Source organism: Diabrotica virgifera, chromosome 4, assembly GCF_917563875.1.
Source record: "Diabrotica virgifera virgifera chromosome 4, PGI_DIABVI_V3a".
Lineage (NCBI taxonomy): Eukaryota > Metazoa > Arthropoda > Insecta > Coleoptera > Chrysomelidae > Diabrotica > Diabrotica virgifera.
The window spans coordinates 216418048-216440917 of NC_065446.1; the positions used below are offsets into that span (position 1 = coordinate 216418048).

Below are 22870 nucleotides of genomic sequence, written 5' to 3' on the forward strand. Positions count from 1 at the left end.
TTTTAAATGAGATAACATACGACCCCTATTTATTACCATTAAAACAATAATCGATTACGTCATCACGCCCAGGTGGATGACGTCACTGACGATGACACGTCATGGAGACGTATGAAATATATATAAAAAAATTGTAATTTAAAAATAAAAATCGACCTGTTTCGGCATTCCCTTAAAACCTAATAACTGCCAAATATCAAGGTGAACTCTTTTCTTTGGCTCACCCTGTATAAATTTGTATTCATTGTGAAATCTGGTGAAAATAGATTAATTTTTATTTCATTAGGCAGTTTATTTGAATTTTAATTACCCTGCCCACAAACGCTCAAATTTTGATCATTTTGATTTTTGACCATTTTTTCAGGCCTGTAACTCCTATATGACGTAATTCTGCAACTCCAAATTTTTACTTCTTATTCTACTTGCTAGGGGCTAACATTCAGCCAAATTCAAATTTTTTCATCCGTGCCCATCAGAGATATAAGGTGTCAAACTTTGAGATTTTTCAAAAAATTACGTTTTTGAGATTTTTTTTGAAAAAATTTACTCAAGTCTCAAAGCTCAAACTTTTTTTATTTAAAGTATGTACGTATGTCTTTTGCAGAAAAAAATTACAAACCATTATCGGCTTGCCTTATGCTGTTAAAAAAATGCTGAAAATGGAATTTTATCAGTTTACCTCTTCAAACTTTGAGGTTCATTTAAGGCCTTAAGGGTAGTTTAAAATTAAATAATGCTTAGGCCGTTTTTTAGAGCATTCTTTTCTAAAAAGTTTGGTTTTTGAGTTATTGTTCTAGGACAAACCTCCGTGAAAATACTGGCTAAAGAACGAAGCCATGTTTTCCGTGAAAATGATCGATACGCTTTAATAAAAATGGCCGTCATCGGCAAACTAAATTTTTTAAAAATAAAATAACTGGAATTCTGTACTCTCTATGGACTGAAGTTTAAAAGGTGGAAAAATAAAAAATATTAAAAATAGTCAAGCAACAAACTTAATTTATATTGGACCACTTGGCATGGATTGAAAATGGAATTTTATCAGTTTACCTCTTCAAACATTCAGGTTCATTTAAGGCCTTAAGGGTAGTTTAAAATTAAATAATGCTTAGGCCGTTTTTTAGAGCATTCTTTTCTAAAAAGTTTGGTTTTTGAGTTATTGTTCTAGGACAAACCTCAGTGAAAATACTGGCTAAAGAACGAAGCCATGTTTTCCGTGAAAATGATCGATACGCTTTAATAAAAATGGCCGTCATCGGCAAACTAAATTTTTTAAAAATAAAATAACTGGAAGTCTGTACTCTCTATGGACTGAAGTTTAAAAGGTGGAAAAATAAAAAATATTAATAATAGTCAAGCAACCAACTTAATTTATATTGGACCACTTGGCATGGATTGACCCTTCATAGTAATATTGAGTTTACAATAGAAACCAAACAGAATAAGTTCATAAACTTTCTAGATGTAACAATTACCAGACTACACAACAAACATGAGTTCTCCGTATATCATAAACCTACCCATACTGACACAACTATACACAATTCATCATCCCATCCTACACAACACAAATTAGCAGCCTACCATAGCATGATACATAGACTGACAGAAATTCTCATGTCAAAAAATAACTTCGAGATAGAACTGAACATCATTAAACAAATAGCAGTAAACAATGGCTATAACGAACAAACAATTAACAAAATTTTAAACCAAAAACTCCATAAGAAAGCCCTGAAATTAGTCTACCCACCACCACAGAAAGAACCCTGTACCTTCTGCTCTATCACATATACTGGCAAGATAACAACAAAAATAGCCAGATACATAAAAAAGAAAGGAATAACACCAGCTTTCAGAACTAACAACAACTTAACCAAATATATTAAGAACAATAAGAGCCGAAAGAGAAAACAACTACAGAGTGGTGTTTACAGACTAACTTGTGGTGACTGTCCGAAAACTTACATCGGTCAAACTGGCAGAACCTTTGACAAACGGATAGCAGCACACAAAAGGGCTTTCAACAATAGAAAAACAGACATTTCTACATACGCACTTCACCTTCTAGATCATAATCATTCTTTTAATGAACAGTTTCAAATTCTGCATATTCAAAATAAAGGCCTTATGCTATCTTTATTAGAATCTATGGAAATTAATAAATTGAAAAAAACAGATATAATTCTGAATGACCAACTCGAGACAAACAGCCCCCCACTCCTCAACCTCTTCAGTTAAAGACTTTAAAAAGGCAAACCCATAGTAATCTAAATCCCTTGAGAAAGGCACTCTGCCGAAACAGCTGTAGTCACATAGTTGAAATAAATTTTGTGGAAGTATAGAAAACAAACGTTTTCAGTGTTTTTATTGTTAGATAAAATGAACTTCCATCAAGTAACATAACGGTCGAATCCATCAATTACATAGTGTGATGCTTAGATATTTAAACTCCATCACTTGTTCTATTATCTGACCCTCCAGCTCTAATTTACATCTTATTAGATTTGCTGTCAATCATGCATTTGGTCTTTTTGTGGGGAAATTAACATGTTAAATTTTCTAGCGGTTATATTAAAATAGAGGACTCATGGAGTCTCCCTGTGTTATCCCATTAACAGCTTCAGTTGGGTCAGTTAGTTCTTCTACCTTTACTTTTATTGTGTTTTTCTGGTAGAATGTTCCGTTTAAAACATTACTGTTTAATAGACGACCACTTTTGATTATATTAATTTTACCAAGGTTTACATTATTAGTGTCCCTCTCTATACAGACATACACAAAAAAACAAAATATTTATATTTGAAAAAGTTCGATCGTGTCATTATGAAATCGACTTTACGTGCAACTCATAATAAATAACAGGACCGTTAAAATATTTCGTAATGTTATATAGGTATGAATAGACCGGAAAACATCTAAAAGTAAAAAACAAAATTGTAAACGCATTGTTCCGTATATAGTTTAGCAATGCAACGATGGAATGTGCTTCCTGTTCATTTTTAAAAACAAAATTTTAGTAAAGTATTGGAAAAAATGGTGGCTAACATACACCACGGATAAGCAAATGAAAGAATAGTTGCAGAAATAGAATAAGTGTGTACTTAAAATGATCTGACCATAAATATAGTGCAGTCACTGAAGGTGGATATGAGCTATTACCTCCGATTTCGTTGAACCTCCATCGATTTGCATGAAAATTGGTGAGTGGTTAGAGGATATCTCAAGGAACAAAGGTGACATGGTGCCAACTTGCGCTTTTACCCTGGGGGTGGATGCCACCCCTCCTCGGGGTTGAAAATTATTTTATTAAAAATAATCCCACAATTCGATAGAGGGACAAATTATAAGCAAAATTTGTTATATAAAGTTATTAAAATAAATCAAAATTTTTTGAGTTATTAAAGACCAAACATTTTAATTTTTCGTGAGAAAATGCATGTTTTTAATTTTAACCGATTTTTCATAAATAACTCAAAAACTATAAGTTTTTACAAAAAAGTTGTTATTATTAAAATTTAGTCTAATAAAAAATCAAATAAACTCCTTACTAGAAAAACCTTTCAACGTTAACTAAAAGTGAGTTATAGGTAATTAAATGTATATTTCTTTCGTCGAGTACCCAAATCTAAGTATTCAAGCTTAAATACCGGGAAAATGATGCATTTTGTAACAAACTTATTAAACATTTGTCAAAGTTCTTAGAAATATCTATCAAATAAGCCCTCGAACATGTTGATAGCATTAAAATTTATGTACCAAAAAAGTTTCAAAATTTATCTTTTAAAATTTTTTTAAAAAAATGTTATTGTTTTTTTGTAAATAACTCCGTCAATTTTTAAGATATCAGGTTCACCTAAAAACTAATTAAAAATAGATTCCAAGAGCTATTAAAAAACGTCGAATTTAGTCCTTTATACCTCTTACTTTTTTAAAAATAAAAGGTTAAATGGCCCCGGTTACATAGTTCTCGCAGCAAAATTGAAATTTTAAACGTTTCTATCTTGGTTATTTTTTACTCTACGGAAATAGCAAAATGGGTAAAGTATTTGGAACGGAAAAAACTAAAATTTAGTTAAATATCATTTTTTACGTATATTGAGTATTTTTGGAGTTATTATCAAAAGAAAATGAAAAGTACGATAATTTTAAAAATTCTGATTTTTTTAAATTATATCTTTTTTTTCAAAGATATGCATTCTAAACCGGTCAAAATTGTTGAAATCATTAACTATGTTAACCTAAAGAAATTCTTGTGAGGATTACTACCAATTTTAATTTTTGTGGAAATGGCGTATGTTTTATTTTTCACTTTTTCCTAAAAAAATCGAAAGGGTTCTCTTATTTTCATCATAACTTGCTTAATTTTGATGCTACCGGAGCTCATTTGATAGGTATTCCAAAGTACTTTGACAAGTGCTTAACAAGTAGGTATATTCTATAAAATGCATCGTTTTACCGTTATGTAAGCTTGAATACTTAGATTTGAGTACTCGTCGAAAAAAATATACATTCAATTACCCATAACTCACTTTGAAATAACATCAGTTTAGTTCTTTAAGTGGGGAGTGTATTAAAATTTTTATTATCTTTAATTTTGGTAATAATAATTTTTTTACAAAAGCTTATAGTTTTTGAGTAATACGTGAAAAACAGCTTTAAAAGATGCATATTTTTTAAGAAAAAATAAAATCTTTGATATTTAATAACTCAAAAAGTATTGATTTATGTTAATAACTTTATAAAACAAATTTTGCTTAGACGTTGCCCCTCTACCGATTTCTGGTATTATTTTTAATAAAAAAAATTTCACCTCTGAGAAGGGGTGGCATCCACCCCCAGGGTAAAAGCGAAAGTTGGCATCATGTCACCTTTGTTCCTTGAAATATCTTCTAACTACTCACCAATTTTCATAAAAATCGATGAAGGTTCAACGAAATCGCAGGTGAAAACCTTCAGTGACCTTACTAATAATGGAAATATAATATCGAAGAATTAGCTAAAACAATAAAATGCTCGACACGGCAAATGTCAACGCTGCCTGTGCGCAAAATTATTGACGAATGTGATACAATGATGTGGTGATACATCGGGAAGAAGTCCTTACTGACCACAATTCAATATATTCTGCAAGAAAAATTGTGTGTCTACAAATTAGATCCTCTTTTAATACTGCATCTGTTGACCAAAGAACAGAATATAGCGAATTGATGTCAAAAACTCTAGATTGCTTAAATGCAGAAAACTAAAAAAACGAGTGTATGATTTACTCAAATGAACCACCGTTTGGGTGTTTCAAAGTAGAGAAAAGTCGACGGTTCTGTCAATAAAAGTCATCGCTGAGCTTGAAAAAACCAAACCAAAATTGCGGATCACCCTCCATCAAGGTAATGCAAATTCGCAAACAGCTCACAAGTTCGTTGTATTATTAGATCATCTTCCCTGCAGTCCCGACCTATGTAAGTCTCAATATTTTTACTTTTACGAAAATCAAGGACCGAATACGAGTCATATCATTCAGTCGTCAGAAGGTACAGTCAATGTCTTCAAAAGTCTTAATAGCTTTTAGATCTGTTTTAATTTAGCTGTATACAGTTGAGTCCCTGAATCTTTACCCGTGCGTCATCATTTAAAGCAGTGGTTCTCAATATTTTTGAGTCATGTACCACAAAATACTTTTTAATATTTTTGGTACCACCTAACTGAAATAACTACCTATCTAGATAGGTAATCTAATTAACTGTAATAGTGGTGATTTTGACAGTTTTGCGTTTTGTGTACCACCGCAAATAATGATATGTACCACCAGTGGTACATGTACCACAGATTGAGAACCGCTGATTTAAAGCATACGAAATAAGTCGATGATAAGTCGGAAATTGAAATTTCAACGAAAAACGAGTAGAAAATAAATGAAAATATATAAAAACATTCTCAATAAGGGCATTTTAATTTGGTGGTTTTGATCACATTAGTAATTCATTCTTCCCCTCCAGCCCTCCAGAAGTAGAAAAAAAGCTTTTAAAAGCGAAGTGTTGTGTGCCTTTCGGTATCCTGTGATCTGCTGATCTCTACAAGCTAGGATGGCGTTCATCCACTGAAAGATTAAGTCATCTGGGACACGATCATTGTCTCGAGGAATTAAAGTGTCAAATTACAGGCATATGTGGCTTTATATTAAAAAAAATAAATCTGAATACTAAATGGGGGAAATTGGGGTCACTGCGTAGACAATAGTTTTAGAAACAGGCAATTCGCATTTCGTAAAATATTTGGGGATCTTCTTACACAGCAATTGATCCTATTGCCTCAAGCTGCAATTAATGCTGCTGGAGGAAATTAGTTATTTATGATATAAGTGTTAAAAGTACACGTTTAAGGCACGCATGTGAAAGTTTGCAGAATAGTCCAGAAAGCCACTGCGCATCCGCTAGGAAAAATATTCTGATTCGGACTTTTTGCACAATCTTACACAAAAAGGACTCCTTTTAACAAATTTGCATGTTGCCAGGACCAAAAGGTGGTCAAAATAAACGTTTTTTTTTTTGTTTTTTTCCTAAAATTACTTTTTTGCATGGAAAAAGTTTTTTTTAGGTTTTTTGGATCATTCCAAACAGAAAAGGTCTTTAGTGACTTTTCTCTAAAAATGATAGTTTTTGACATATAAGCGATTAAAAATTTGAAACATTGCGAAATCGGTCACTTTTAACCCTCAAAAACTATGTGAAAAACTGAAAATTTGAATGTTTCCAAGGTAGGTAGATATTCTTTAAACATCGATTGATGAAATCCCGAAGAGTTTTTTGCAATACAATATTCAAAACTCCTTTGTTTTTTAATTGCTAATCAAGCGTGCGCGGCACTATTTTCCACCGACAGTATGGTGCAAATGAAAGGAATAAATTCGTTATTTCGTAAACCGTCGACTTTAAGGAAAAATCCCGAAACAGGTCGATTTTTATTTTTAAGTTATGATATTGTGGCATATATGGTATACTAGTGACGTCATCCATCTGGGCGTGATGACGTAATCGATGATTTTTTTAAATGAGAATAGGGGTCGTGTGCTAGCTCATTTGAAAGGTTCTTCAATTCTCTATTCAGTAATATAAACATTTACATAATTATTTGTACAGGGTGTCCAAAAATTTTTTATTAAATTAAATTATTTTTAACAAAAAAAGAAGTAGAAGGACACCCTGTATAAATAATTATGTAAATGTTTACATTACTGAATAGATAATTGAAGAACCTTTCAAATGAGCTACCACACGACCCCTATTCTCATTTAAAAAAATCATCGATTACGTCATCACGCCCAGATGGATGACGTCACTAGTATACCATATATGCCACAATATCATAACTTAAAAATAAAAATCGACCTGTTTCGGGATTTTTCCTTAAAATCGCCGGTTTACGAAATAACGAATTTATTCCTTTCATTTGCACCATACTGTCGGTGGAAAATAGTGTCGCGCAAGCTTGATTAGCAATTAAAAAACAAAGGAGTTTTGAATATTGTATTGCAAAAAACTCTTCGGGATTTCATCAAGCGATGTTTAAAGAATATCTACCTACCTTGGCAACATTCAAATTTTCAGTTTTTCACATAGTTTTTGAGGGTTAAAAATGGCCGATTTCGCCGATCATTTTTAGAGAAAAGTCACTAAAGACCTTTTCTGTTTGGAATGATCCAAAAAACCTAAAAAAAACTTTTTTCCATGCAAAAAAATAATTTTAGGAAAAAACAAAAAAAAACGTTTAAAAAATTTTTGACCACCCTTTGGTCCTGGCAACATGCAAATTTGTTAAAAGGAGTCCTTTTTGTGTAAGATTGTGCAAAAAATCCGAATCAGAATATTTTTATGCGCAGTGGCTTTCTGAACTAGAATGAGCGAAGCGAGTTCTGCAATTCACATGAGTGCCTTCAAAATGTACTTTTTAACACGCATATCATACAATATTTTTTCTACGAACGTAATTACAGGACAATATCTACGAAAACTTTTACTTGAAGTTGACTGACATACCATTTTTATATTTTTTTGACATTACATCAAAATTGCCTATACGGTCAATACGAACTGCAGTGCCATAAAAATTTTAAAGCACTAGTGCCTTAAAGTAGCATTTTTAACACGGTTGTAGAAAAAGATTATTAAAAACATTTGTTATTAGATTTTTATGTTTTATATTGACTTTTATGTTAAACATTTCCATTAATGCAGTTCACTTGTTAACTTTTATTTGATTATTTTATAAAAAAGAAATCATATTACACTGAAATTATTAAGCGGGCTCCACACTCTCGGCGAAGTTACCTCGCCAAAGTTGACCGAAGTCCGAAGTACCTCTCTACTCTCTACACACTCGTTCTACTTCGCGAGAAACACATTCAAGCGGTGCGATACCGACAAAGATCATGGTACAATAAAGTTTCAGCTTCAATTTCAAGGGAAATTTATTGTACCATGGACAAAGATCCGTTTGACTCGGACACGCCAGACCGACAGAGAAAGTAGAACGAAGCGAGGCAAAGTCTCACAAGGTGGCCGTCTACACTCTCGTACTTGTTGACCCTCGTTCGACTTCGGCGAGAGTGTGGAGCTCACATTAAGATGAGTTCATTGCTGACTAATCAAGCATTATAACGGTATGTTACATTTTACAATCCGTTCCTAAATCGGGCTCCACACTCTCGGCGAAGTTACTTCGCCAAAGTTGACCGAAGTCCGAAGTACCTCTCTACACACTCGTTCTACTTCGCGAGGGACACATTCAAGCGGTGCGACACCGACAAAGATCCCTTTGACTCGGACGCGCCAGACCGACAGAGAACGGAAGTAGAACGAAGCGAGGCAAAGTTGCACAAGGTGGCCGTCTACACTCTCGTACTTGTTGAACCTTGATCGACTTCGGCGAGAGTGTGCAGCTCACATTAGACATTTTCGATGTGTTTGTGTTTACATGCCACCTATCTTGATACTATGCCTCCATGCACTGCCTGAACCAAGATTTTTCGTGAAATCAGCTAAAAAGTGCACTTTAATGTTCATATTGGAATCTAGCAATTTGGAAAATTTCAGCGCCATTCGTTCGTATCTTTCCAAGAAAGTTTTTAACAAGAAAGTTTTAGTTTTTTTGAAAAACCACCAAACATTATTTTCAATTTCTTAATAAGCTACTGAAATTATTGTGGACTATTAACCCTCGAACAGCACAGTTCGTTCATCTAATGTAGACTGCACAGTGGGGTCTCGAAAACCCTAATAATTGTCGTTTTTAGTAATAAATGTTATTTATTTATTTTTTCTGCGGTATGTTTTACAAAACAATAAACAACAATATCTTATTTTCAAAATGTGTTTATTTCAAAAGAAACATTTCTCATTGGATCTGATAAACGTGAAAAAACATAATATAGTGCTTTTATTACATTTTTTTAAAAATATGGAGATATGACCAAAAAAATTAAACAAAATTCCAGTGAAATAAAACTTGTCTCTTAAAAATAAAACATAAATGTTGTTAAAAGATAATTATTTTTTAAGCTTAGCCAGGCACTTCAACTTTGGTTCTGACACACAACAATTGAGCTCGATGTTCTAAACAGTACGATGTTCTGATGTTCTAAACAATTTTTCCCAGTATGCTGGCGATATTTATTTGCGAGGTATTGGGTTCTGTTTGTTCTTCTTCATTATCGTCGTCACTTTGTTCGTTATCAGTGTCTGATGTTCAGGAACATAATCATCGTCTTCATCTGATGAGTCTCCAAAATTAATGGTCTCAGGTTCATCTTCATTCGCCCACAGGTTTTCAGCATCCTACTCTAATTCTTTTGTTGTCAGTGGACGCTAATATTTTCTCTTATAATCTGTCATACTAACATATAACAGAAAATCACCTCAAAATTTTAACAACCTTTAACTGCACACTGGGGTTCGAAGTATCCACAATTCCACTAAAAGCGTCACAGCAAACTATAAAATAAACTCACGCGGCGCACCGAGTGTCTCTCAACGTAGTCGGCTGTTAACTGAATTTACGTGCAAGGGATCGCCAGCGTTGCCACATTTTATTTACGAAATCTACTGCATGTTTGGCCAAAATCTACTAAAATCTACTAAATCAAAAACTAAAATCTACTAAATAAAAACTAAAGTATACTAAAACTTTATTAACATATTTGTATAAATAATTTATGATTTTTTTTTATAATAAAAACAACTTCTATACTAGTAATTTATGTGAATTTGATGGCAGTAATCGATTATTTATTTGAGTGAACTTAAATTTTTTTTTGTTAATTATTAAAAATATTGTACAAAATGAACATAATTATTAATTAAATTTATGTCAAAAAGTGAAATTCCGTAGTATTTTGTAATTATATCCATATAAAACAAATCAAAACTTTACCGATTTAGTAATTATTCAATATTGATAACTATCGATTAAAAATCGAAAGCGGCCATCATGTAAAAGTTATCTGTCATTTGTCATATGAATTTTTCATTTTGGCTATAATTTAAAAAATCTTAAATTGTAAATTACAAATGTAAGTAAATTCTACTTATGCAATAATTTTACAGCACCGAATAAATATAATAATATTGACCTATTGACCTCTATTGAATAGAGGTTATGTTTATATTTATATGTTTACTAACAAACAAACAACCCAGACGAGTACAAGGCACAAATTGGAATTGGAGACTGGAGAGGAAGTAAAAAGTAAAGTAAGTAAGAGCCGAAGACGAAGGAAGTCTGTTTGTTGTTTCCTGTTTCACATGTGCTCATGACGATGAAAGAAAAGCGACGTTGTCAGCTTTTTTTGGAACAAGAAAGCTTTAAAATTAATTTAAAAATGTGATAAATACATGATAAATAATAAAAAAAGCAAATTTCATTTTATTCATAACAAAATGTTGAAATCTACCAAAAATCTACTAAAAAATATTGCCTACTAGAATTCTTACAGAAATGTCAAAAATCTACCAAAAAAGTAGAAATCTACTAAATGTGGTAACGGGATCGCCAAAAGACGCAGACATGTGCAAGTTACATTGAACGATTCATGTGCCTGGGTTTTGCAGACCCCAGTGTGCTGTTCCAGGGTTAAAAACACCGGCCTTTATTTTTTCAAATTATAGGCTGGAAATGCTGAAATGAGATGCTTGAAAAGTCTCCTATAATTGGCAAAGTTTGAAATTGTTCCATGAGACCCAATTTTATATGTAAGGGTGGAAATATAATGTTCTTTTTGTCAACAAGTGGTTGATGTATTTTACAATGTTTGGATCACCAGGTTTTAGATCAGCTCTTGGCAGCTAATTCGACTGTACCCAATGTTTCTCACGAGATCTGCTATCGCAGATACATGGAAAAGCAAGGATACTTTTTATAAGGGGGATAAGCTAAGCAAGGTCGACACAAATAATCCATTGGTGCACGTGATACTGGAACAGATCAAGACTTTATGTCCTCATATTTTCACTCCAACGAACTGAACGGCCTACCGTGACTGAACCAAATAAATTTCCATTGTAAAGCAGAACACATTTCAAGCTTATCTTTGAGCTATCGGCAAACAGTTGCCATTGAGTTGTATTATAGGCTGAAATTCCCAACTCTTTCATTAAACCACGTGCATTATAGTAATACACAAATCGACCATCACGTCAAAAGTATTGTAGAAACGAACTTTCTTTTTATGGAAAATAGGTTACCTTAGCTCCCTTTTTAGGCAAGTTTCTCTCACGTAGTCTTGGTGCTAAGACCTCCAAACTTTTTTGGATAACCCTAAATTTTGTACTAAATCATTCAACTATTTCTAAGCAAATCCAATCCAGTGAGAAGGTTAGCTTTCAATGATCCATGCTAAATTTTGGGATAGAGAAAAAAATTCACGTGATAGAGACAAACTAATATAAAGTTTTGAAAACAACGTAACTGAATAACTATCAAACAGATCGAAAATCAAAGTCAACAGAGTTGGTTCCACTGTTATTGGTGATAGGTATTTTGATATGAACAAAGATGCTTATTTTTGTAATAATTTAACTTTTAGCTTCCTGTGTAATGAAGTAAATTTACTTTGAAGGTTTCTGTAGTGATATCATGCGAAAGGCATAATGCCATGTTTCATAATTAATTCTGATACATTCGACCCCCATCTCCCCTACTGTTCAACTTCCTAACTAAACTTACCTTAAGAGCACAAAATATACAAGATTCCGCCATACATGCATGGCCCGAGAGGTCCCGGAAACTCCTTCTGAAGATATCCAGATGCCACAGCACCTGCAAAAAAGCCACGCGTTAAACATATGTTGCTCGACTCATAAAATATCTTCTTCCTTTTATAATATAAAAAATATTAAACTGAGTGTTATGCGGATCGTTAATGGTAGGTTGTGTGTGACAATGGTGCACGTGGCCTGGTAATCACAGCTTACGTTGTGAGGAACAAGTGCTTTTTTATTGGGGTATTAGTAGTAAAGAGTTGTATTATTGAGGTGCAATGGCTTTTGTCAAGTAATAACACCATTTTTTCAACAACAAGAGAAAGATGAAGAATAAAAAATATGTTGATGCTTTTATTAACTTTCCTATTAGGCGAGGAAATGAAGTGTTAAATAGCACCAAACCTACCAATTTTCCACAGATCATCAAGTGCCATCTTCGCGACGGACGTCGGCAATCATCATAGCTATTCAGACTTTGGAGACGGCTGCTCTGTAAAGTTCATTTGAGCACCTCTCAGGTTGCGCAGCCACGATATTCTGCGTCTTCCTATGCTTCTTTTTCCTTGAATCTTGACCTGCATAATCAATTGGAGCAAGTTGTATCTCTCTCCACGTGTAATATGTCCCAGATATTTCAATTTTATGGTTTTGATTGTATTTAAGACTTCCATTTCTTTATTCATCTTTCTCAGAACCTCTTTGTTTATGACGTGTTCTGTCCATGTTATTTCCAGAATTCTTCTATATAACCACAACTCAAATGATTCCAGTTTTTTCATTGATGCCGCATTCAAGGTCCAAGCTTCCATTCCGTAAAACAGAGTCGAGAAAACGTAGCACCTAGCCAACCTTACTCTTAGCTCTAGTTTTAGATCTCTTGTGCAGAGCACTTTTCTCATTTTGATAAAATTCGCTCTAACCTTTTCTATTCTAATTTTAATCTCCTGGAAGTAATCATTTGTGGAGTTGATCATTGTTCCAAGATATGCATATTGGTCTACTCGTTCGACAATGGTTCCGTTTATGAGGAGATTCTCGTTATTTCTTTGAGTTTTAGATATTCTCATAAATTTTGTCTTCTTGATGTTCATTTGTTAGACGGTATTCTTGGCTATATTATATCGCTATTCTGTTAAAGATCTTCAATATTTTCGGCTAAGACGACAGTGTCATCCGCATTCGCATATCTAATGTTGTTAATGGGAACTCCGTTCACCTTTATTCCAGCTGTTTCACCCTCAAGAGCTTTTTAGAACTAGCATTAAATACGCATCCCTGTCTCACCCCACGTCTAATTTCAATTTCCTCTGACAGCTATTCGTTAACACGTACTTTTGCTCGCTGCTTATAGTATAAATTAGATACGATCCTGAGGTCATTTTAGTCTATCTTCTTTAATTTCAGGACATTCATTAATTGTTCATGTCGTACTTACCTCCACAGATAATCACCCAATATTATACCCAATAAGATGAATCGCTGTAAAACTTTTTTTATTCGATTGGGGAAAATGTCACGAAAGTTTGTTTCGGGCTTGTAAAATGAAAATTTTATTTTGTGCAGAAGGAAAAGGCATCTCCAAAGAGCATAGAAAAAAATTTGAAAAAACAATTTCAGAACCTTATTATTTTTAAGATTTCAATCAAAAATTATTTGACTAAATTAAAGTTGATGAATTATGTTTAAACTTTTTAATCATATGCTTGCATAAACCTCTGCATTCCTGTAGTTCTATTTTTTTTCGTTTGTTAGGTAATAATTACTAATATTTCTGATCCGTCTGGACATAACTTTTCACACTCATAAATTTCAAGAATAGAAAACAGAAGTAAGTATTTATACATACACGTCGATTTTTAAACAATCGTCCGTTTCTATAAATATGCAAGGAATGTTTACAAAATCAATCGGATTTAATTTCAGGCTGATCTTGAAAATAAACCAATCAACCACAGAAATAGACTGCCAGAGCCGGTTCATGGGAAATCTTTTTCTTACCGCACTGTGTTTCATATTGCTCTCTCATCATACAATTCGTTTTAGAAATTATGTAGTAGCTTTTTCACATAGTGCTTTCTTGAATGTTTTTACATAATCTTCTTTAGGAAGTTTTTTCACAGCGCTAACTCGATATATGGAGGTAAACGGTAAACTACTTTTTAAATTAATGTTAAATTACTGGTTTATTTTGGTTTCTTTTGTAATGAAACTCTTTCGAATATTTGGAAAAGTATTTTTAATGTTTCATCATCATCAATGGTGCTACAGCCCTATGAAAGAGCCTCGACCTTCCCAAGTCTATTACGCCAGTCAGTCCTATCCATTGCCAACCGTTGCCAGTTTGCTGCGCCTATATTTCTTCCATCCTCATCTACACCATCCTCCATCTGAGTTTTGGCCTACCCCTCTTTCTACTTCCCACAGGTTGTGACATAAGGATTCTTCTAGGAGGGTTGTTCTGCTCTGATCTTGCTAATGTCCTGCCCATCTTAGTCTTCCTATTCTTATAAGAGATACTACGTCTTTACCACCAAATATATTATTATCTTTATATCTGTGGTATACCTCGTAGTTGTACCTCCTCCTCCAAACACAATTTTCACAGATGCCACCGAATATTCCTTTCACGATCCTTCGTTCAAATATAAGCAGAAGGTTTTCATCTGCCTTGGAGATGGTCCATGTCTCCGATCCATATGTCAACACGGGTTTTGTATATGGTTATTTTTGTTTTTTGGCTTAAGTTTCTGCTTCTCATATGTCTACTCGGTCCAAAATAGCATTTGTTTGCGAGAATTATCCTTCGCTTGATTTTTTCCGTCATGAGGTTCTCCTTGGTGATCAGGGAGCCTAAGTATGTGAATTTGTCCACCACTTCAAAGGTAGAGTTATCAACCGTGAATTGGTGACCGATGTTTCTGGTTCTATTGTTGGGTGTTGATGCCATCATCTTAGTTTTCTCCTCGTTTATGAAACGGGCCTAAAGTTTATGAAAAAAATGAAATTTTACCTTTTCTTCGGAAATTTTTATTTATCCTCCATGTACGTTTTATTTATCGCTATAGTAAAATTTATTTACAGTTTGCATGGTTAAGTAATAAACACAACAGTTTTACGCATCTAACGAATATCTTCCGATCCCGCAAGGTCAATCAAAATCTATAAATATTTGAATTTTTCGATGATTTTGATAAATTAAAAAACATTTAGTTATCTCATTTTTCTCCTACATTGTGAAGTTTTTTGCTTGTTTATATATTGTATGACAATACTTAAACAACCCAGAACTCACAACGAGGAGGTGGTTGCACTTTTAGCTCCACACACACCCTTCTCTCCAACCAACCAATGAGTGTGATTTTTACATTATTTACTTAGTAAATTTCGTTTTCATGCTTGTATCCAGCTTTCAAACGTCAACTTTGTATTGCGATTTGGTGGTAGAATCTGGCAGCATGGACCTTGATTTAAGTGTTGCCATTATGAATCCACCTCTTGATTGGAGCCCACATACATTAGACCAGGGGTGACCAACTTAATCGGACTCGAGATCTACTGTCTGCCTTTCTAATTCTCTGGGATCTACGGACTAGGAATTTTTGTAATATTTAGGACTGGAATAAATAAGTAGGTAGATAATTTTTTCTTGCCGTCAATCGACTGACCTAGATGCTTCCGTGACCAACTTTAGGCACCTCTCATCAGCTTGCGTATGTCAGGGATAGTTTTGTACATTCTAGTCTGGTATGTCGCCCGATGTAATGCAAGAACTTATATCTTCATTTGACACTTCGAAGAAGTGGTGGAGAAGATGGTTTTGCAACAATCTGCAATAGTTTTGCAACATTATATTCCAGTCTATTATTTCAGTTTAGTCCCGTGCTTCAAAATTTCAAGTAGTAAGGAGAAAGGAAACACATTAGAGAGCTAGGGCTAAGGAGAGTGTTAAAAGCCGGATAGACTAAAGCCAAGGGCAAACGTATTAGAAATTTCATCCCTCCAACTTTAAATTTTGAAGCACAGGACTACACTGAAATATTAGATTGGAATGTTGCAAAACTATCTTCTCCACCAGTTCTTCAAAGCGTTTCAAATCAAGATATTCTACATTATATCAGGCAACACGACAGACTGCAATGTACAAAACCATCCCTGTCATACGCAAGCTGTCTAGCGGTACGTAGAGTTGGTCACGGAAGTATCGTCTAATGTATGTGGGACCCAATCAAGAGATGGATTCATCAAGGCAACACTTAAATCAAGGTCCATGCTGCCAGATTTTACCACCAAATCAAAATTCAAAGTTGACGTTTAAAAGCTGGATACAAACAAATGAAAAAGAAATGTACTATGTAAATAATGTAAAAACCACACACTCATTGGTTGTATGGAGAGAAGGGTGTGGGTGGAGTAAAAAGTGCAACCACCTTTTTGTTGTGAGTTCTGGGTCGTTTAACCCTGCTGTCCCGTTCGAGTCAACTACACAAATGTACTGTTCGGGTCAATAAGACCCAACTATGGTTTATGCTCCTTAATCGAAATAAAATAGGCTAATGGTGATAAATAAAATTTTATTAACAAGAAATTATGGTTAATTAAACAAAAATTGTGTGGTTAATGTAAATTAAACCTTATTAACAAAAATAAAAGGGATTTTTTTCTTTCAAAATAGCCTAATAACAAATATCTAAAAAAATTTAATTCAGTTTAAAACTGGGACAGTAATAAAAAGAATGGATTTTACAAATATGTTTATGATAAATATAGTCAGTTCGCTAAACTCAGACACAACTGGCTAGTGATTTTAGAAGGACATTTTTTTTGTTTTTTTGGCCAAGTTTGCCAGCATTGGCAAGTTTTCTAACTATTTAGTAATTATTTTTTTTGATAATTATACCAAATTGGCAAAATTACTTACTAAAATCACTAGCCAAATGTGTCTGAGTCTAGGGAACCGACTATACAACATAATAATTAGTCTTGTTATCGTCTTTAGGGCAAGTTTACAGAGTGCTCGTTTAGCAGGCGGAGTTAGATTGTCCATAGATGGTTCACTAGCATTTCCATTTTGTCTACTTGTTTCTGCTCGTGTCCTTTTTACCAGTTCGTGAGAGCCTTTAGTTATTGGTATATTTTTTCTGGAAATGATGACAGGTTTCATAAGTTTTTTCCCAATTCCTCAAGAAAATTAGCCGCTTTGCCAGTTTATTAATATTCCATTGGATTTTTATTGATGCCCGTAACACGAACACGTTGTAGGCAGAAATGTCCAGCAGATTATAAAAACAATCATTGGCAAGCGATTTATCTCTTCTTATATGTATACGTGCCAACAAGCTAATCTAGAATATCCACTGCTCCCTTATTAGAATTGTAATCTAAAATAACTTGGGGCTTTTTCATTTGATGAAAGTGATGCATGTTGCATAGATTCATGATACAAATTACTCATAAGAACGACATTTTTATTATTTTTAGGAATATTTTCAACAACAGTCTTGCGAAAAGCAAAAAAGACGAACTATGAACTTCTTTATTCACGATTACTGAAAGCTCCGGTTTAATTTACTTATAATTCCCGGAATTTTATATACTTTGTTTTAGAAGAAATTTTTCTAAATTTTACGATGTAAAAAAGTTATTACACGTAATATTGTGGCCTTACAAATTACTACTCAAGTCACACATCACACGCATTCCTGTATAGATCTGCAATATTAGAGCATAAGAAATTTTACTGTTCATAATTACATAAAACCTAAACGTTTGTGCCATATTTCGCTTGCTTGCTTGAAATGTACCATTTGAAGGGAGAGCGTCCTCTAAAGGCAACTAGTTGCTTATCAATGGTAACATTTTCATCAGGGTTAAAAAATTTTTGTACATTTTCTACCTGTTTCACAAATTTCACGTATTGCAGCAAGTTTTTCAAAACGTATCCTGTCTAGTAGTTTTGTTATCAAAACGTTTACTTCAAAACTTGCGTTACAAAACGCAAACTTTTTGTAAATATATAATGCGACATTGTTGATTGAAATATACTACGACCCGTTTCATCATTCCACAAACTTTTAGTTGATTCACTATGGGACTTATAAACTCGAGATAAAAATAAAAGACCAATGTATGCTTGGAAACCAACTTTTGTCATGTCTTTCCAGTTGGTTCCAAAGACCATGTTGGTCCGTCCATATTGGTCATATTTATAATTTGGTTTGCAACATCGTCTAGCCATACTACAGTTTATTTTACAAGTTCTAGCTTGCAGAAACCTGTTTTAATTTACAGACGTATCCGGCTGACAAACACACAGGTACTGCCAATATACAATACTGCAACTAAACACACATACACAGGCAATTTTTAACGGTTTAAATACGCGGGTCATATTGACCCGAACGTACCCTAGGTAACAATTTCATTTTTATCAAAAAAATCAGGAAGTTGATAGTTTATCTCATATGCAATTGAAAGACCTCATATTAGGTAATAAAGTCACGAAACACTAAATCGTTACGCCGCGTAATAATTTGTAAAATAAGAAATAAATTATTTTTTGGGTCAAATAGACCCGAACAGGACAGCAGGGTTAAATATTATTATACAATATATAAACAAGCGAAGAGCTTCACAATGTAACAGAAAAATGAGATAACTAAATGTTTTTTAATTTATCAAAATCATCAACAATTTCAAATTTTTATAGATTTTGATTGACCTTGCGGGATCGGAAGATATTCGTTAAGTGCGTAAAACTATTGTTTTTATTACTCAACCATGCAAACTGTAAATAAATTTTACTATAGCGATAAATAAAATGTACATGGAGAATAAATAAAAATTTCCGAAAAAACGGTATAATTTCATTTTTTCATAATCTTTAGGCCCGTTGCGGGATCGGAAGATAAATTCCGATTTGAATAATTTTTGTTTTGTTTTTCTTGTAATTACCAATCGCAACTTTTCCGCACTATAGCGATACTGGATTATCAACTTGACTTTTTTCGCATCACCCTAATATATATGCTTCATAGACTTTAGAACGGCCTTTAACCGAGTACAACATATGAAACTAATGGATAAACTAATACGACACATAATGTGTAATTAAAAATACAGTCTAATGCAGTATAGAGTAGAGGGAAAAGGGGAATAAGTAAAAGAAAAGTCATGGCTGGAAAATGTTCGGAACTGGGCAAACATGGATATAGAAGAATTATTCCACGCTGCTAAGGACAGAGAAACTTCCGTACAAACATCCTGAATATCTTGACCACATCAATCTACTACATACAAACAACTCTACGCTGAGTTCAGTTTTCTGAAGCTTTTAGTGTATTTTAGGTATCACACGGGAGGTCCTTTTGCAACCTTTTTGTCTGCCTGTCAAGTTATGAGGAAAAAAGGAAAAGTAGAAGAAGGATAAGTACAAGGCAGGAAAGAATTTCCTGGCTCTCTAGTCATAGAAAGTCCTACAAATGGTTTTCCCATTTTCGGACATCTTCACTATGCGGCTCTTTGGTTTTTCTTTCTAGATGTTGTCTGTTATAAACCTATCGTACTCCAGCCAATCGGCATATTCTACATCTTCCATTCCATCATGAATCTATTCTAGGATCCTGGAACCCTGTACCAGTTTACACAGGTCTAGTGGATGAGTACCATACATTTTTGGAGTCACATGGTTATCTACAAAAAGTTTTTGTCACCTGCTATCTAATACCTCACAATCATGCAAGATATGGTTGAATATTTAACTATTTATTATAGTAGAGTCAATATACTGAAGTCTTCATGAAACAATCCTATTGTATGAAGGTGTCCCTTGATTGGTGAATGACAAGTAAGGAAACCTGTTATGACTCTGGAGCTGATTTCTACTTGTTTTCCGTAGTACTTCAGCCTATTAGCTATTTGACCTTGTATATTTTCCCAGTATGAGTTATGTTGCCTTCGGATTTAGGGTTTTATCGATCTTCTAGCGAGTTATTAGCTCTTTCGTTGCTGTTTATTCCACGGTGACTTAGACTCCATACCTGTCTGTAGGGTTGGTTTCCGCATTCGCATACTAGCCTAAACTCCGCCTTAGGGCTTATGAATGCCCTTATGACTGCTTGGTTATCTGGGCATATAGTGGTCCGCTTTAGTTCGAAGACCCTTATGTTAATTTCTCTTGCACACTGCAATATTGCAAAAATCTCTGCCTCAAATACAGAAGAAGGCTCTTTGGTTTACCTTAGAATGGTTTTGCCGACAAAAGGAGTTCTGGCACCACGTGTAGCAGGACTATTACAAATTTTATGCATTACATTGCTGTACTACACAAGTTGCTTAAGGAACTATTTGAATATCCAAGCTGTTAGGAACTCACAAGTTGTAGATTTCACCATCAGTCATTGTTAGTCAATGAGTTTCGAATTAAGGTGTTTTTTCAGGCACTCTTGAATACAAAAATCTATCACAATTATTCATAGAGACATGGTAATCAAAAACAATATCCATAACTAAATTAATTATTTAGTCATATATTTTATATTATTATCTTAATTATGTTCAGATTGATTCGCTTTTTTAATCTCTTACACTAATTGATTTCATAGTTGCATGTCAAATGTATGTAATTGTGAGAAATCAGCTGATTGAATACATAAACTTTTAGTAAGTACGCAGATGTTTAAAGCCGGTCCTACTTTCTTGTAATTTGTATTAAGGTATGTTGAACTTTTTTGTTGGTATCCATCCGTGAGAAGTTCATCGGGGAGTCTAACTTGTCAAAAATAAAGCAAAATTAACAATGGAGATTTTGCATTAGTTACACATGTTTGTAAAGCATTTATTTATTTAAGTAGTGGACTGGTGATTGGGTCAAGAACCTTCTGACACGAAATTTGAATTAGACTTTTGAATTTGGATAAAATAAAGATTAAAACTGTGGTTTGGGAATTGTTAGGTGTTTTACATACAAAAAGATTATTTAATATTAAAGTTCCGGGATGTTACTGTTTTTATGTTTCTGTTAAAGCAGAGTAATTTATTGTTAGAATGTTAGATATTTTCCTGTAGGTAATATACGGTTATTAAGTTAACAATCATCTTAATTATTGATCTTTTACACCGATTTTTAATACGCCTGCAAAGTTTGCACTTGAACATGAACATACTTAATATATTGATAGCAACTAGTTGGAACGTATCTATGAAGAGGCAAAAGTAGTGAAACAAGTCATGTATATGTGAAAGGTAAACTTAAGTGCAGTGGCGGCTCGTCAGAGGAGGCTTAGCCTCCCCATAAATTTTTTACACACGCTACACTGTTTTGTTTATCTTGAATCGCGAAAAACAACAAGCACCCTCACTATTATACAACGTGTAAATTCCATTATCACCAAATATCCATACGCACGGAGCATTAGCATTAGAACGCTGATTACTTCTCAGTTTTTTTAATTATTATTGTAAGCAGGACCCTGGGTTATCCCGAGATGCATGAACGGAGCCAAGAAGCCGGCCAGCCTCCGTTGCTAATGCTCCGCGCAGCGCAGCAGGCGTTTAAGGAGACCCGGTCTCCTAACAGTGGCATCTACGGTTTACCAACAGAGGCTAACTAGCTTCTAGGCTCCGTTGCCGTTGCGTGCATCTCGGGACAACGAATTTTAGGGTCCTGACTAAAAATAATGAAAAAACTAAAAGTGCGAATTTTGTTATGAAATTTGGTATTTGGTGTTAGAATAACATTTGGAACAACTTGTTAAAATAACTTTTTCCCATATTTGTAACGCAAAGCAAAATATCGGTAATTTATCATGTTTTTGGATTCGCAGCAGGCCGCGTTTAGAATTAAAAAAATTCAGTTGAGTATCTTAAAAAATGTAAACCTTCAACCTGTATGGACTGCAAAACTTCAAATCTGTATTTATTTTGATATGCATATCTACTTACAAAGATGGAATTGTTAACAAATAAACGACACAAACTTTGGTATTAAACTTTTACAATTAGACTAATTACACTAGTCAACAAAAAAACAAAAAAAATTGCGACTGATGTTAAAATGGCTGTACCGGGGAGTTTAAAGCGTCCTGAATGCGAATTCAAACATTAAAATTTTCCACCACGTATAGATTTTGAATTATCTTCTTCTTAAGGTGCCGTGCATTTCTGCGTAGGGGTCCACGCATACACTGTCTTGTCCGGTGAAATGTTAGATGTTGAGTTATAGAATGCATTAAATATTGCTGTTTATTATAAAAATTGTTTTATACTATATACACATAAGTTCAGAACTAGAAACAAAAACCATAGTAAGTCTTTTGTACACAATTTTCTGCCTATCCCAATTTTCTCATAACACTATGTGGATTAATACAAACACACATTTTATCGTGCATAGTAAAAAACTAGGATAGCTCCTGGTTACGGTTCCTAAATATTGTAAGTTTTACTGGCTAGTAAATTCCATTAAAAAAATCCATTATTGTAATGTAGAACCTAGAGTTTGTTAAGCATGTCCTTTGGGCAAGTGAAGGTCTCGAACTAAATCATGTAATTCGGCTTGTTGACTGCAAAACGGTGCCTTTTCTTCGGTTTCGGGAAAATAAGAACAAGTCTTTTCTGAT

General features: G+C 33.8%; 1 protein-coding gene across 2 annotated transcripts in view; it reads right to left on the minus strand.

Annotated features, from left to right (window-relative positions):
* The window catches only part of LOC126883291 (uncharacterized), a 531955-nt gene that overhangs the window by 165917 nt on the left and 343168 nt on the right, over positions 1–22870 (minus strand). For both annotated transcript variants that reach the window (XM_050648642.1, XM_050648644.1), the window contains one exon: positions 12217–12309. In XM_050648642.1, the coding sequence (XP_050504599.1) occupies positions 12217–12309 (93 nt within the window). The remainder of the gene's footprint in view (positions 1–12216; positions 12310–22870) is intronic.